This window comes from Parasteatoda tepidariorum, chromosome 7, assembly GCF_982258835.1.
Source record: "Parasteatoda tepidariorum strain Cologne lab strain chromosome 7, Ptep-v5.0, whole genome shotgun sequence".
Lineage (NCBI taxonomy): Eukaryota > Metazoa > Arthropoda > Arachnida > Araneae > Theridiidae > Parasteatoda > Parasteatoda tepidariorum.
Window position 1 is genome coordinate 59625256 of NC_141761.1, and position 19042 is coordinate 59644297.

Consider the following 19042-nt stretch of genomic DNA (forward strand, 5'->3'; position numbering starts at 1 on the left):
TATTCTGTATTTATGTAATATATCGTCTAATTTCTCCAATCATCTAATTTATATTATATTTCGTCTAATTTAACCAAATGACACACGATCGGTAAACAAGTACAAACCGATTTCAGTTGGGTAAAAACAATAAAGCTGTATAGTATCACCTGATAATTAGGTATAATTAAGTATCACCTGATATTACATAGACACGTATGGTGCGTCTAATAATTTGGTCTAATTATTATAATATATTATTATAATACCTGATATAATAAATATTCTGTATTTATGTAATATATCGTCTAATTTCTCCAATCATCTAATTTATATTATATTTCGTCAAATTTAACCAAATGACACACGATCGGTAAACAAGTACAAACCGATTTCAGTTGGGTAAAAACAATAAAGCTGTATAGTATCACCTGATAATTAGGTATAATTAAGTATCACCTGATATTACATAGACACGTATGGTGCGTCTAATAATTTGGTCTAATTATTATAATATATTATTATAATACCTGATATAATAAATATTCTGTATTTATGTAATATATCGTCTAATTTCTCCAATCATCTAATTTATATTATATTTCGTCTAATTTAACCAAATGACACACGATCGGTAAACAAGTACAAACCGATTTCAGTTGGGTAAAAACAATAAAGCTGTATAGTATCACCTGATAATTAGGTATAATTAAGTATCACCTGATATTACATAGACACGTATGGTGCGTCTAATAATTTGGTCTAATTATTATAATATATTATTATAATACCTGATATAATAAATATTCTGTATTTATGTAATATATCGTCTAATTTCTCCAATCATCTAATTTATATTATATTTCGTCAAATTTAACCAAATGACACACGATCGGTAAACAAGTACAAACCGATTTCAGTTGGGTAAAAACAATAAAGCTGTATAGTATCACCTGATAATTAGGTATAATTAAGTATCACCTGATATTACATAGACACGTATGGTGCGTCTAATAATTTGGTCTAATTATTATAATATATTATTATAATACCTGATATAATAAATATTCTGTATTTATGTAATATATCGTCTAATTTCTCCAATCATCTAATTTATATTATATTTCGTCTAATTTAACCAAATGACACACGATCGGTAAACAAGTACAAACCGATTTCAGTTGGGTAAAAACAATAAAGCTGTATAGTATCACCTGATAATTAGGTATAATTAAGTATCACCTGATATTACATAGACACGTATGGTGCGTCTAATAATTTGGTCTAATTATTATAATATATTATTATAATACCTGATATAATAAATATTCTGTATTTATGTAATATATCGTCTAATTTCTCCAATCATCTAATTTATATTATATTTCGTCAAATTTAACCAAATGACACACGATCGGTAAACAAGTACAAACCGATTTCAGTTGGGTAAAAACAATAAAGCTGTATAGTATCACCTGATAATTAGGTATAATTAAGTATCACCTGATATTACATAGACACGTATGGTGCGTCTAATAATTTGGTCTAATTATTATAATATATTATTATAATACCTGATATAATAAATATTCTGTATTTATGTAATATATCGTCTAATTTCTCCAATCATCTAATTTATATTATATTTCGTCTAATTTAACCAAATGACACACGATCGGTAAACAAGTACAAACCGATTTCAGTTGGGTAAAAACAATAAAGCTGTATAGTATCACCTGATAATTAGGTATAATTAAGTATCACCTGATATTACATAGACACGTATGGTGCGTCTAATAATTTGGTCTAATTATTATAATATATTATTATAATACCTGATATAATAAATATTCTGTATTTATGTAATATATCGTCTAATTTCTCCAATCATCTAATTTATATTATATTTCGTCAAATTTAACCAAATGACACACGATCGGTAAACAAGTACAAACCGATTTCAGTTGGGTAAAAACAATAAAGCTGTATAGTATCACCTGATAATTAGGTATAATTAAGTATCACCTGATATTACATAGACACGTATGGTGCGTCTAATAATTTGGTCTAATTATTATAATATATTATTATAATACCTGATATAATAAATATTCTGTATTTATGTAATATATCGTCTAATTTCTCCATTCATCTAATTTATATTATATTTCGTCTAATTTAACCAAATGACACACGATCGGTAAACAAGTACAAACCGATTTCAGTTGGGTAAAAACAATAAAGCTGTATAGTATCACCTGATAATTAGGTATAATTAAGTATCACCTGATATTACATAGACACGTATGGTGCGTCTAATAATTTGGTCTAATTATTATAATATATTATTATAATACCTGATATAATAAATATTCTGTATTTATGTAATATATCGTCTAATTTCTCCAATCATCTAATTTATATTATATTTCGTCTAATTTAACCAAATGACACACGATCGGTAAGCAAGTACAAACCGATTTCAGTTGGGTAAAAACAATAAAGCTGTATAGTATCACCTGATAATTAGGTATAATTAAGTATCACCTGATATTACATAGACACGTATGGTGCGTCTAATAATTTGGTCTAATTATTATAATATATTATTATAATACCTGATATAATAAATATTCTGTATTTATGTAATATATCGTCTAATTTCTCCAATCATCTAATTTATATTATATTTCGTCTAATTTAACCAAATGACACACGATCGGTAAACAAGTACAAACCGATTTCAGTTGGGTAAAAACAATAAAGCTGTATAGTATCACCTGATAATTAGGTATAATTAAGTATCACCTGATATTACATAGACACGTATGGTGCGTCTAATAATTTGGTCTAATTATTATAATATATTATTATAATACCTGATATAATAAATATTCTGTATTTATGTAATATATCGTCTAATTTCTCCAATCATCTAATTTATATTATATTTCGTCTAATTTAACCAAATGACACACGATCGGTAAACAAGTATAAACCGATTTCAGTCGGGTAAAAACAATAAAGCTGTATAGTATCACCTGATAATTAGGTTTAATTAAGTATCACCTGATATTACATAGACACGTATGGTGCGTCTAATAATTTGGTCTAATTATTATAATATATTATTATAATACCTGATATAATAAATATTCTGTATTTATGTAATATATCGTCTAATTTCTCCAATCATCTAATTTATATTATATTTCGTCTAATTTAACCAAATGACACACGATCGGTAAACAAGTATAAACCGATTTCAGTTGGGTAAAAACAATAAAGCTGTATAGTATCACCTGATAATTAGGTATAATTAAGTATCACCTGATATTACATAGACACGTATGGTCCGTCTAATAATTTGGTCTAATTATTATAATATATTATTATAATACCTGATATAATAAATATTCTGTATTTATGTAATATATCGTCTAATTTCTCCAATCATCTAATTTATATTATATTTCGTCTAATTTAACCAAATGACACACGATCGGTAAACAAGTATAAACCGATTTCAGTTGGGTAAAAACAATAAAGCTGTATAGTATCACCTGATAATTAGGTATAATTAAGTATCACCTGATATTACATAGACACGTATGGTGCGTCTAATAATTTGGTCTAATTATTATAATATATTATTATAATACCTGATATAATAAATATTCTGTATTTATGTAATATATCGTCTAATTTCTCCAATCATCTAATTTATATTATATTTCGTCTAATTTAACCAAATGACACACGATCGGTAAACAAGTATAAACCGATTTCAGTCGGGTAAAAACAATAAAGCTGTATAGTATCACCTGATAATTAGGTATAATTAAGTATCACCTGATATTACATAGACACGTATGGTGCGTCTAATAATTTGGTCTAATTATTATAATATATTATTATAATACCTGATATAATAAATATTCTGTATTTATGTAATATATCGTCTAATTTCTCCAATCATCTAATTTATATTATATTTCGTCTAATTTAACCAAATGACACACGATCGGTAAACAAGTACAAACCGATTTCAGTCGGGTAAAAACAATAAAGCTGTATAGTATCACCTGATAATTAGGTATAATTAAGTATCACCTGATATTACATAGACACGTATGGTGCGTCTAATAATTTGGTCTAATTATTATAATATATTATTATAATACCTGATATAATAAATATTCTGTATTTATGTAATATATCGTCTAATTTCTCCAATCATCTAATTTATATTATATTTCGTCTAATTTAACCAAATGACACACGATCGGTAAACAAGTATAAACCGATTTCAGTCGGGTAAAAACAATAAAGCTGTATAGTATCACCTGATAATTAGGTATAATTAAGTATCACCTGATATTACATAGACACGTATGGTGCGTCTAATAATTTGGTCTAATTATTATAATATATTATTATAATACCTGATATAATAAATATTCTGTATTTATGTAATATATCGTCTAATTTCTCCAATCATCTAATTTATATTATATTTCGTCTAATTTAACCAAATGACACACGATCGGTAAACAAGTATAAACCGATTTCAGTCGGGTAAAAACAATAAAGCTGTATAGTATCACCTGATAATTAGGTATAATTAAGTATCACCTGATATTACATAGACACGTATGGTGCGTCTAATAATTTGGTCTAATTATTATAATATATTATTATAATACCTGATATAATAAATATTCTGTATTTATGTAATATATCGTCTAATTTCTCCAATCATCTAATTTATATTATATTTCGTCTAATTTAACCAAATGACACACGATCGGTAAACAAGTATAAACCGATTTCAGTTGGGTAAAAACAATAAAGCTGTATAGTATCACCTGATAATTAGGTATAATTAAGTATCACCTGATATTACATAGACACGTATGGTGCGTCTAATAATTTGGTCTAATTATTATAATATATTATTATAATACCTGATATAATAAATATTCTGTATTTATGTAATATATCGTCTAATTTCTCCAATCATCTAATTTATATTATATTTCGTCTAATTTAACCAAATGACACACGATCGGTAAACAAGTATAAACCGATTTCAGTCGGGTAAAAACAATAAAGCTGTATAGTATCACCTGATAATTAGGTATAATTAAGTATCACCTGATATTACATAGACACGTATGGTGCGTCTAATAATTTGGTCTAATTATTATAATATATTATTATAATACCTGATATAATAAATATTCTGTATTTATGTAATATATCGTCGAATTTCTCCAATCATCTAATTTATATTATATTTCGTCTAATTTAACCAAATGACACACGATCGGTAAACAAGTATAAACCGATTTCAGTCGGGTAAAAACAATAAAGCTGTATAGTATCACCTGATAATTAGGTATAATTAAGTATCACCTGATATTACATAGACACGTATGGTGCGTCTAATAATTTGGTCTAATTATTATAATATATTATTATAATACCTGATATAATAAATATTCTGTATTTATGTAATATATCGTCTAATTTCTCCAATCATCTAATTTATATTATATTTCGTCTAATTTAACCAAATGACACACGATCGGTAAACAAGTATAAACCGATTTCAGTCGGGTAAAAACAATAAAGCTGTATAGTATCACCTGATAATTAGGTATAATTAAGTATCACCTGATATTACATAGACACGTATGGTGCGTCTAATAATTTGGTCTAATTATTATAATATATTATTATAATACCTGATATAATAAATATTCTGTATTTATGTAATATATCGTCTAATTTCTCCAATCATCTAATTTATATTATATTTCGTCTAATTTAACCAAATGACACACGATCGGTAAACAAGTATAAACCGATTTCAGTCGGGTAAAAACAATAAAGCTGTATAGTATCACCTGATAATTAAGAATCACCTGATATTACATAGATTCGTATGGTGCGTCTAATAATTTGGTCAGGGATTGCAATTATAGAATAATTTGTAAACTGAAAAGTGTTGTAAGATGCCATGATTGCTTAAAATGAGAAAAATAAAATAATTTTATCAGACGACTTTTTCGTAAAAAAAATTTTTTTCCTATTTTTTATCTTGTCGTTTGTAAATTTGTCTGGACGGTATCGTTTTAGAACAATTGCAACTATAACAAAATTTGAAAACTCATTTTAAAAACATTTTTTCAATCGAAATTCAGTTTTCTTATATGATTTAAACAGGAGAAGACAACAGTCTTTAATACAAATCTGCAAAGAATGTTTCTGAAAGTGATCGGATACAAAGATCTCCTCGCGTATATAAGAACAAACAAAGGCTACGAAAATGTTGAGTCACGCCAAATACAAAAGCCGTGTTCGACACAAGCAAACCGTTCGTTCACCTAGTGCGGAAGAATAAGAATAGCGGTAAAATAGAATGAATAAAAAAAAAATTAATAATAAAATAAATTCTGTTATAGACATTGAAAAAAAAATGGGAACGCAACAGTCTCAGACTTCCGTGAAAACCGGCCTTTCCTTTTTCGAAAGGAGAGGGTTTGGTATGAAAGACCATTTTTCCTCATGGATGATCCAAACCTTCAATCTCATCACCTGCTTTGCGGTTTATTATTTCTTTTACCCCTGACTTCTTTTTTTTTTTTATCTTCTCTCTTTGGATTGTCTTTTTTCCCCCCATTACACAGTAAAGTTTGATTTAAATTCACAGCAACCATAAAAATGACTTGTTGGAAAATAACCACAGGTGTTGAGTAGCACTGGGCGATGTTAAGATTTCGGCATCGCGATGTATCGTTACTCTAACATCGCGATGCTTCGTTACACTAATTTCTTGACATTTGGTATTGTGTAATTTCGAATTCTAGCTCTTTTTGATTGATAAATAAAGGCAATTATATTCTTGTAATAAACTCAATCCTCAGCTACCTTACACAAAATGTTCCTTACGCTCCTTACGTTACCTCAACGCTCCTTACGCTACCTCAACGCTCATTACGCTACCTTACGCTCGGCATCGCTACTCTAACATCGCGATGCTTCGTTACACTAATTTCTTAACATTTGGTATTGTGTAATTTCGAATTCTTGATCTTTTTAATTGATAAATTGAGGCAATTATATTCTTGTAATAAACTCAATCCTCAGCTACCTTACACAAAATGCTCCTTACACTACCTTAGCGCTCCTTAACTACCTTACTCTCGGCATCGCGACGCATCGCTACTCTAACATCGCGATGCTTCGTTACACTAATTTCTTGACATTTGGTATTGTGTAAATTTCGAATTCTTGCACTTTTTGATTGATAAATTGAGGCAATTATATTCTTGTAATAAACTCAATCCTCAGCTACCTTACACAAAATGCTATAAATTCGTCTTCTTAACAATAAATTGTAATTTTTTTTTTAATCGATGAATCATAAGAGTGGCATGATACTTTGAAAATAAAAAGAAATTTGAATAACTTATGCAGGAGGAGGGGGCTTGCAGCAAAAATTTGTCAACCGCTGCCTAGGTCATTAACTTTGAATATATAAAAATCAAAATTTTAATGCACATCGAGATCACTTATAAAAATCTTTATAAACAGAAAAATAAAAACTTTGCTGATGAATTGAGAAAGATTGAAAACTTAGGAACAGCTGACTCTAAAATGCACGCAACTTCCCAGTTACCCCCCCCCCTCTTCAATTTACTTCATTACTATCAATAATAAAGAAAATATAAATAATAAAAGCTCTTCGCGTGAGCTTACGGTCAATCTGTTTCATTGTCAGAAGTGCTCATCGTGCGCACTTGAAACTCTCGATGTACTATCGGAAAAAATGCTCATCATCGCTCGTATCTCGATAAATCACAATTTTCAATGCTTCGAAAAATTGAAAATCTGAACATCGATAATTTCCGATGCATCGATGTATCGCCCAGTCCCATTTTCCTACAGTTTCTCAAATGTATATGTTTACAAACAGACACCGTGTCCCAAAAGAATAGGGGGAAAAAAGCATAAAATTTATTAATCTGGAAAAAAAAAAATTTTTTTAATAATTGTATATGTTTTAGTATCAAAGAGTACTTTTAATTTGTTTCAGTTTTGTGACAAATTAGTTTATAAAACCAATTTTTTATTCAAACAACACAAAAATTTGATGCCTTTAAAATATACACATACGAAATGAGTTATGAGGGAAAATATGTTTTAAATTAATGAGTAAAAAAAAATTGAATTACAGTCGAACTCGTTTATAACGAGCTTGGATTTAACGAGAACTCGGATTTACCGAGGGAAACGAGAATATTTGGTTGGATGAATGTTAAGTCTATGGAACAGAAGTCGCTTTTAACGAGCAAGACCCGGCTTTAGCGAGCAATATTTTTCTGCCTTACAATCTTTTTTTCAAAATGATATGAAATGCGCGCGAAATTAAAAAAAAAACCGCGAACTGAAACTTCAAAGTAAGCTAACAAGCTACTATTTTAAATATGTAGATTAATGAAAAAAATAAATGTTTTGGTAAGAATCTTTTCCTTTATTTTTCTTTCCGTTTATTGCTTCTTTCCTTTAAGACTGTAGCGCAACTAGAAATTTTTTTACTGGTTGGGGGGGGGGATAGTTGTCATTAAATTAAGAAAAGTATTTAATTAAATTAATTAAAGTAAGTAAGTATTAATTAAATTTTATGTAAACTCAATAATTTGACCTCCCAACCTCCCCTCCCTCTTCTGGTTGCACGCCTGCCTTAAGGAGCCGTTTATTACGAGCACTCGGATTTAACGAGTACATGTTACGGTCCCTTTGTGCTCGTTATAAACGAGTTCGACTGTAGTTCATTTTGTATTTACTTCTTGCAACTTCTCCAAGGAGGACGAATTTGCTTTGAAAGTTTTAAACGTTTACAGGAGACATGTACAAAGAATTTTCCATTTCAATCTGTCAGTTTTTACACATAAATATTGCCTCCTTTTTCGGAAACCTTTCATCTTGTTAGGTGTCCCCATATACTATTCACGGAGTTTATATCCGGGTAAAGTAATGACGACTTTAAAGCATTGAGTTTGAAGTGTGAATTGGTGCTTCATCTTATTGAAAAGAGCAATTAAAATCGCACAATAACCCGAGTAATAGTTAAGATTTATTTTTAAAAATGTCTTTGTACTATACCGAGTTTTTCCAATGAAAAAATGGTTAATGAGGTTTTCTATTAAATCAACCTAGGTCCAAATTCACTACCTTGATGGCAGCTGAAATACATTTTAGGTTAATTTCTTAAATCTGACCGATAATTTTGATAATCATCAGGTTAATCTAAATTTCAATTTTTATCATCACTAAAAATTGCCAAAAAATCAGTTTTTAGCAAAACTTATTATCATTGTTATTTTTATTTTGCTCATTAAAGTCAAACAACATTTGCATATATTCTGCACCAGGGCTAGAAAAACCGCCCGTCCTCGGCGGTCAAAAATTCCCCGCGGACAACGAATTTCTCGAATCCGACGTCCGCGCGGACGGCCATTTTCCCGTTAATGTTCGTGATACATTTTCAATTTTTGTTATCTTACAAGAGTCTAGCGCCTCACTTCTAAAATGACCCTCTTATCTAGAAATACAGCAACATACTGCGTATGGTGGAATTAATGTTTTCTCTGTCTGGGAGTACTGTAGTGGTTGAAGGGGGCTTTTCAGCAATGAACTTACAAAAAAAAAAAAAAAAAAAATTACGTACTGGTCTTAAACAAGAAGCGTTAAACGCAATTATGAACATCTACCTAAATGCAAAACCCCTTTCAGATTTCTGTGCAGAAACCTCTGTAAATCATTGGCTTGATTGTGGAACTGGTAAACGTCATATTTGATTCATTTAAAAAAACGCAGCACCCTCGGATAAATTGACATTCCAGATAACTTGACTTTAGTCATTTAAATTATTTCATAAAATAAACACTAGGTTACTATTAGTAACCTAGTATTTCTCTTATTACTGTATAATGTAATCATAGTATTTTTAATCCTAGTAACTACTAATTCATTGTGCAATTTATATAAATATTTGTAATAAATAGGAGAAAATTATGTTTTAATTTATTTAGAAGATACGAGTAGTTTCAAATGAGGACGGGTACATTGTTGGACATGCCGTCCTCGGGGACGGGTAAAATTTCTGAGTTTTTTTGAGCCCTGTTCTGCACATAATTTTTTAATATTTTATTCTTCTATAAAGTGGAATTCAAAATAACAAAAAATAAGGAGGCTAACGTCAATAAGACGTTGGGAATTATCAAATATTTTTCGATTATAAAATAAAATAATAATGAATAATAATTAAAAATTCTTTTTTTGTATGGAATTATCTGTAGATAAACGAATTTTATAATTGTGTGCAAAAGTTTTTTTGATTCGCTTAAAAAGTCTTAGAGCTGTGGTGAAATAAGCAAAAAATAAAATTTACATTTAGAGGTCCAAACAGTAGACCGTTTTCCTCATCAAATCATTCGACCATATTTTATAAATTGCGGTTATCCCCCGTAATTTGAGGGTTCAAATCCGTCGTAAAGAAGTAATATTCTTACAGAAAAAGTAAGATTTCAGTCTATTTTCATAACTTAAAATATCATTTGTACTATTAACTTAGCATGTTTAAGCTTAAATCCTCGCATCATTAAGATATGTAAAAATTCAATCGTTGATCAAAATCAGTGTCCCGTTTTTTTCCGCGCTTTACATGGAAAATATCTTGAAATAATTATAGTTGTTTTTGCTTCCTTATGGGTAGTTTCACGTTAGAATAAAGACAACTAAAAAAAAACGCCTTTTTAACGTTTTGTACTAAATTTGCAATAATATCAAAGGAGTGTTAATTCGTATTAAAATTATGATACACAGCAACTTTGTAATTCGCTTTTTCCCCATTTCTCAGATTTTTTTTTCTTTCCTAGATAATCGCCAACCCAGCAGTTTTTCAACAGGTGACGCTGTAAGCGGACTCATATTATAGCGCATAATCATTTTAAAATACCTAAACAACACTTTTAATAACTATAACTGCTGCCATTTAAAAGTTTAGAACAGAAATAGTTCTTACCCGAAACAAAAGTAAACTCAAGTATTTATCCCTACGAAATTTCACTGAAATTTTTTAATTTTAAATTTTTAAACTGGCATCTACCACCGTTTGTCTTCCTTACTTGTATTATTTTGATTTCTAGCTTTTTTTTGTATTATTCTCTTAGAGAAAAACGTACGCGTCATCAAAAACATACATTAATGATGCATCCCTAATTTTATTTTAGCATCTTATTTTTCGTCAAAAAATTGCATACCGTTTTGTTCTTAACCAAGAACAAATTCCATTAATCACTTTACAACTCAACGCCTTATTGGTGTGAGTTAAATGCTTTTAAATGTATTTTTCCTCCCTTTTTAAATGATGAATCACGGTAATTGAGGCAGGTGTTTTTGATCGCCGTCTCGTGATGATCTGAGAAATAAACAAACAAAACTTAAGAATTACGTAAAAATTCAATAAAAGTTCATAAAATGGAAGGGGGATGTTAAATTTCACTTTTATGTGTCAGTTCAAGAAAAAATAGAATATGTTGATTAGAATAGAATATATAATCTGTCATTATAGCAGAATTCTCGTTATAAGCTGTACACATTATATCGATCGTTTACAATTATTTTCATATGATTTCATACAATTTTTACAACTATTTTCATAATCTATCACTAGCAGCGTTCAATTACCTCAATTTAAAGTATGCCTCTTAAATCATTGAAATAGCATCGTAATACGTAAAAATCTGATCTTAAACCAAGAAATATTCAGAGTATTCTTTTCTTTTTTTTCATTTTGTTTCAAAATGCTTCTCTTTGAAACTACCACTTGTCTCTTACACCCTAAAAAACATTAAAAAGAAGGGGGAAAAAATTTCAGTAAATTTTTGCTGCGTTTTATTATTATTATTATTTATTTATTTTCGTATGTGATAGCTAAACGATACGAATTTTGCCAGCGACAAATTGAGCTGGTGACAAAGTTGAACCTGCGACGAAATGTGCCTGCGACACACTGTGCCCACGACGAATTGAACGGACGATGAAATATCGCCGCGACGTATTGTGTCGACGACGAACTGACGCCCCAACCAATTGTGAGCGATGAATTGTCCCAGGACGAACTGTACGCGATGAATTGACGCAAGACCAAAATCCATGGTACAACAGTTAATATCCATCGGAAGGTTGGATAGATTGTCTCTAATGTAATAGAGGAGTACATGAAACCATAGCATTGCAGAAGAGCACGATCAATGTTTTATTTGTAATTTATGCTCTTAATTTTGATTCACAAATTTGACTTACGATAAATTATAAACATATTCCACATATGTCCCTTAATTTATAAGCCCCTGTTAGTTCCTCTGTGAAAAAAAGGTCATGGCAGTAATTTTTTGCTACCGACAAGGCTGGATAAAACAGGATATTAGTATGCTTTCGAAAAAAATAGTTTTTTTATTTCATTTTTATTTACTTTATTTTTTTTACATTAAGTAATTTTTATTTTTTGAGCAAATAGAGATAAATTGTCATCCAAATAAAAATGTAAGCAATTTTATACTAAGAGTTGCTTAGGGAGAGAAAAAAGCTTTAAGGACCGGTTTTGTCTAACTTTCCAATATAAAACATATTTTTTTTATATATATATATATATATATATATATGTATATATATATATATATATATATATATATATATATATATATATATATATATATATATATATATATATATATATATATATATATATATATATATATATATATATATATATATATATAAAATATGTTTTATATTGGAATTATATTGGAATAATTATGAAAAATGAACTTACCAAAGAGTTGATTGGATACATAAGAGCCTCCCGAAGAATAACCGGAGGCTTCTGACCTAGATTGTCCCACTAGGGGGTGGTAAGGTACATAAGACAACCTTTTGAAGTAGGGTCATCCAAGTGTTGTAAATTTGCCCAATACAATCTCTCTCTTTTAATCTAAAACAAAGAAAATAAATATTTTGGTTCATTACATTTTCCATAAAGTTAGCATACCGTTAGAATTAAAGCAGATACATTTAAAACACATGTTTTCAAAAAATGCGCATTTCAAAAAATGTGCAAAAAAATTCATGCTTTCAAGCTTCGCACGCAGTTAGTTTAAGTGTTATCTTGTTATAGCATTTCAAATTTAATAAAAAATGTTCTTGAAATCAATAATATTGAATCATCTACAGTTTTAGTACTGTTCCATAGATTAACTGAAAAGATAAAAATTTGCTTTGATAAAGGGGACGGACAAGTTAATTAGCTGTTGAGGGGTACTTTACTGTACTTATATCTTGATGAATTTGCTATTCCATATAAACTGTGGTAAAGTAAGTTAACCGTGCATCAAGCGCAATTTGTCAATAAAACCAGATGTTTTAAAGCACATTTTATTACATGTTTATGAAATTTGGTACTTAATAAAGTTTTAGACATGACACAAAAATTGATATAAATACGAAAATTTGCAGTACTTAGAGAAAAAAATACTGTATTCGCCAGCTATTTATCGACTAACAAAAAGGAAAAAAAACTTTGGTAGGTAGAAGTTAGTGACGATTAATATTTTACTACAAAAATTTAGACCCTCTGAAAAAATACTTTTTGGGTCATTGTATTTTTAATCAAATATTCTAAATATGTACAAAAAAGAAAATTTTTGAAAAATGAGTAGATAAACGGGTAATACACAATTGATTTACGTATTTAAGCAATAGACGCTACTATCTCTAGACTAGTACTGTTTCTTTGCATTTTTTTTACGCTGTATCCAATGATTGATTTAAAAAAAGTCGGTATTTTTAGAATTCGATTTCTCAGGAACTATTTGCCCGATTTCATTCAAATTTTGCACTTTGCCATGCAAAATTACATTCTTTAAAATGATATAAAAATTGTATACCTCACAACTCAAACTCTCTTTTTGAATAGTATTAAATATAATAACAAAAAAATAATAAATATGAACTAAAATTTATCCTTTGCATTGAATTATCTTCGGACAAATAAATTTTAGAATTCTGAGCAAATGCTTTTCAATTCGCTTAATAAGTTATAGAGATAAATTTGACGCAAAAAGTAAAATTAACGTTAAGGGGTCCAAACTTAGAACAGTTCTCCTGACCAAACTATTGGAACCATATTTACCAGATTGCGACTATTTTGGAGGTCAGAAATCCAAATCAATCGAAAAGAAGGTATGTTTATTCAGAGAAAGTACGTTTTTGTGTCTAATTTCATAACTTTAAAAATCGTCTGCACTAATTAATTAACATATATGAGGTCACCCTCTCGTATCATTGAGATTGGGTCCTAGAACGCGAAGATCCGATCATTAGATCAAAAGTTATTCAGGGTTGTCCGTTTTTAATTTTGAGCACTGTACGCGCAATATAGCGGTGGATGCAGCTCTGTGGTTCTAAGATTTTTAATGTAAAAGGAAAGATTTAATTGTTTCAGCTATCTTCGATTCCGACTACTTAACATCCATTTATGACCACACATTTTCCGTAATGAAGTTGATTGCTTCCCTTTTTAGCTCTGTGTCCATTCACTGGACAGTGTCAAATTAATATTTTGGTTTCGATTTTACAAAAAGAAAAAAAAATTGTTTCTATATGCATTCCAATTTATCCTAAATTTTAACCCAATCTCTATTTAAATGAGATACTTTTTTTTGTAATTTATAAAAGCGAAAGGAAGGAACCTCATCATATTCAAACAATTTCTCTGAAGAATTTATTTTTAAATTTTATATAATCTTTGTTATTAGAGTAATTACAAAAATTATCAAGACTAACAATTAATTAATTTTTTGGATTAATAATATTTAAGGATTGAATAATGCTATTTATTTTGTCTTATATTTTCCTGTCTACTAGCAGGTTCCACCCCCTGTTCGCTATCGCTGTTCGAAATCCTATCGTTTTTTCTCCTTCATCATTTAAGATCAAGAGCGGGCGGTTTATGTCCATTTTTTCATAAAAATTATGATTAGATTGACACCTGTTGCATTTTGAGTATCACTAAGTAGAGAGATATTAATAATAGATACAAATAACTAAAGGCCGGGATAGCCTGGTTGGTAGGACACTGGCCCCATGTCCAAGAGTTCGTGGGTTCGATTTCCGCCGGCCTAAGACTCCCCGTGTAGTAAATGGTGACTAATGCACGTTAAATCTGTCGATTCGCTAAGTCCTCCATGTTCCCATAACAAATCAATGCCTCTGGAGGTACTGATCCAGCAGTCTCCTTGTCTTCTGGATTGGTTCAAAATTACAAGGCTACGGAGTTGAACATTAGTAGTCATAAACCCAAAAATTGGGTTGGCTGTTCAACGACGGATATAAAATATAAAATACAAATAACTTGGAACGATCCGTGGTGGCGCAGGGTATAGAGCGTTAGCCTCCAAATGAGGTGAACCAGGTTCGAATCACAGCGTAGGCTGATCGATACGAATTCCGCACCCGGCTCGCACCGACTACACTGCTGACGTGAATTATCCTCTGTGGTACACGGATCATGGGTTAGAGTTCCCTTGCTCACAAGCTAACCGTGGGAAGTTTTCCACTCCTTGTAACGACAAGGAAGGCAAATTTCTCCCCATACTTGATTCAGAAGTTTCCTTTTCTTCTGGGTTGGGTTCAAAATTATAAGGCTACGGAGTTGAAAACTGGTAGTCATAAGCCCAAAATCGGTTCGGTTGTTTAACTACGGTTATAAAAAAATAAAACGAATATAAAATTAATTACGGTTATAAAGGAAAATAAAGTTATAAAGGAAAATTTATTCCCCCGTAGAGTTATTAAAACGGGCCGTACTGTGGAAAAACAGTTTCAGCGTGTGCGAAAATTCTTTTTTTTTTTTTTTCTTTTTTTTTTTTTTTTTCTAGGATCAATTTTTATAAGAACAAATCATTCTTGTCCCTTGATCTTCTTAATTTTTTTTCCCTTTTAAGATGATAAAAAAAGATCAATTTGTTTATAAAATAAAAAGTTATAACTAATTTTATCCAAGCACATTTTATTAATATGATAATCGTAACAAAATGAAAGGACAGGTTGATTTTAAAAATAATCAACGGTAGATAAAAAAAAAAATAATAATATTAATAAAGCTAAAAAATACAGAATGTGCGACACAATAAGAAACAATAAATGAGAAGTAATTTTACTTGTTAACAATATAAGGTTACAATATATCGTTATCGTTAACAATATAACGTTAACTTTATATATTACAGTTAGCATTGGAAACAGTTTTTCTTTCCCTTCGGTTCTTATATTTTTAAAAATCTTGATATTAATGTTAAGATATAGAAGACATCTAATCTCCTTTTTATTCCTCATTTATTCCTCTTTTTTTTTTTTTTTTTCTAGAATTAGCTCGAAAGCCTTTCTTCCTCCTTGATCTTCTTAAAAGCTTTTTTTTTCCTTGAAAGTCGATTTTAAAAAAAGATAATTTTGTTTATAAAATAAATATTTGTAACTAATTTCTAATTTTATCCAAACATATTTTATTAATATGTTAATCGTAACAAAATGAAAGGATAGCTGGAATTTAAGAAAAAAATCAAATTTACTTAAAAGAAATTAAACTTAGAAATAAAAAAGTGTGACACAATAAGAAGAAAAAAACACAAAATTGCAATACTTTTCAGGGAAATAGAAATTTCAAAAAAATCTGTCTAAGTTTATAATTTAAAACTACCCTATAAGCTCGTCGAATTTCAACTCTGTAATTGCACTTCAGTTTTTCAATCAACATATTTTTCTTCTTTTTTTCCCACAACAATTTCAATAGTTAATAATTATCGAATTTACGATTATTAATGCTTAACTTCGCAGCCTTGTAACTTTGAACCCAATTCAGAATACAAAGAAACTCCTGGATCAAGTATTGGAAGATATTTGCCTTCGTAGAGGACTTTTTGATGGAACTAGCCTGCATTTTCATCACATGGAAAGGAAAACTTTCCATGGTTAGCCTGACGGCAAGGGAACTCTAAACCCATGATCCGTCTACCACTAAGGATATTTTACGTCAGCACTGTGGTCGGTGCAAGCCGGATGTGGAATTCGTATTGACCATTCATCGCTGGGATTCGATCCAGGTTAACCTCATTGGAAGGCGAACGCTCTATCCCCTGAGCCATCTTGGCTCTAGATAAATTATAACTGTAACTGTACATAAGAACTGCACATTCATAAATGTCTTTTGCATCAGATATATTCAAATGAAAGCCTTGTATAGATTTCTTTAAAAATTATGCATTTTTATGAAAATAATGCAAACATGCTTGCAACATATATTTTAATTCTATTCAACGTGCACATGCAGTAAAAATTAATTAAATATAATAACGATTACAAAATATGCTGTTTATATTTCGAATTGTACATTAATACATTTTTTTCACAGCTTAATGTGACATACATGAAAAGGATGTTATTTTATATAAACATATTTTCAAATACGGAGAAACATATGTTCCCCGCATTTGAAAAAAAATTCGGTAAATAAATATTTTTGAAAATCATCAAATTAATTGACAAGGAAGAATAATGGAATAAATTATATTTCATGAAACTTATGCAAAGATACTTGCAATAAATATTTTAATTTATTTTAATGTGCAGTAAGACTTAATTAAATATAAAAATGATTACAAAACATGCTATTTATATTTTAATTTGTACATTAATATTTTTATAACCTTATATAATACACATGAAAAGGATATACTTAATGTTTCACCGTATTTTTAAAAAAAAAAATCAGTAAATAGATATTTTTGAAAATCATCAATTATTAACTCTCAAGGAAAAAAATAGAATAAATTTTATTGATTCTAAAACGTACCTATATTTGAAAATATATGAATGTAATAAATCGACAATTTTCCGCACACACCATATTTTCATATTAAAATTTGATTATTTTTATTATCAAAGTATGATTAAAGTGCGATTATTTTTATTTATTTGAATTATTATTTTCAAGTAATAAACCTCTTAGAAAAGCTGAAGACAAAATAATCCTATAACTAAAATTATTTTTGAAATTATAAACCTTTAAAAAAAAATACTGTTATAATCTGAATATAAATAATTTAATTAAAAATTAATGTTAGAATATAAACAATTTTAAGAGCAATTTGATTTATAATTATAAAACAATTTGTGAACAAAATTGACAAATATTAATATGTTACGCAGGTTGAATATTATTTTTAATTTGAAAATAAATAAATAAATAAAACTACAACTAAAGTACTTACTTAGGTTCAAAATCTTAAAAAAAATTCAGGTTTCAATTACTATCAATTCTAATAGTACCGTTATTAAATAAGATAAACGTAGTGAACTTCAAAGAAAGGTCATTCACACTGCCTTAATAAAACAAACACCGTCACATATAAATACGTACACATCACATCACATGCCGGTTCTTCATTTTTTTTTCTTCGAAACATTAAAATATTTACAACGATAAAAAATAAAGAAAAAATTCACCATACGAACTGTATTTAATAGAAAATTATTGTAAATTTTATTTTAATATTAATCCATATTAAAATAGGTAATAAATATCACATGCAGGAAGTGAACGTGAACTTACCTGTTATTTGTTGATACTTCGCAAAGTAAAGAATTATGAATGAAATTTTTTAACAAATCCACAGTGTTTCTTTTAGGCACTCATTTTAATAAATTTAATAGCTTGTCATTAAGTTTCACTACTTGAAATCCATTATTAATATGGGAGAATTGCGTATCTAACTGTTCTTCCACAATCCGTTTCTACTCTTCTATGCTGATCTGTGATCACTGAACTAAAGGTCATTGACACCTAACGGAGCTGACGGTCATAGAACTGATGAACACTCAAAATGCTATCAGAGATAACTGTTTCACTGGGATTGTTAAGAATTAAGCAATTTAT

At 29.1% G+C, this 19042-nt stretch overlaps 1 protein-coding gene across 1 annotated transcript in view; it reads right to left on the reverse strand.

Moving 5' to 3' along the window:
• Window positions 1–18944, reverse strand: part of LOC107448796 (protein FAM151B-like) — a 40504-nt gene extending 21560 nt beyond the window's left edge. Inside the window, exons 1-2 of the mRNA XM_016064136.5 lie at window positions 18719–18944; window positions 12887–13045 (exon numbers count right to left, since the gene is read on the reverse strand). Coding sequence (XP_015919622.1) covers window positions 12887–12907 — 21 coding nt within the window. The 5' untranslated portion in view covers window positions 12908–13045; window positions 18719–18944. The remainder of the gene's footprint in view (window positions 1–12886; window positions 13046–18718) is intronic.
• Window positions 18945–19042: the final 98 nt, after the last annotated feature.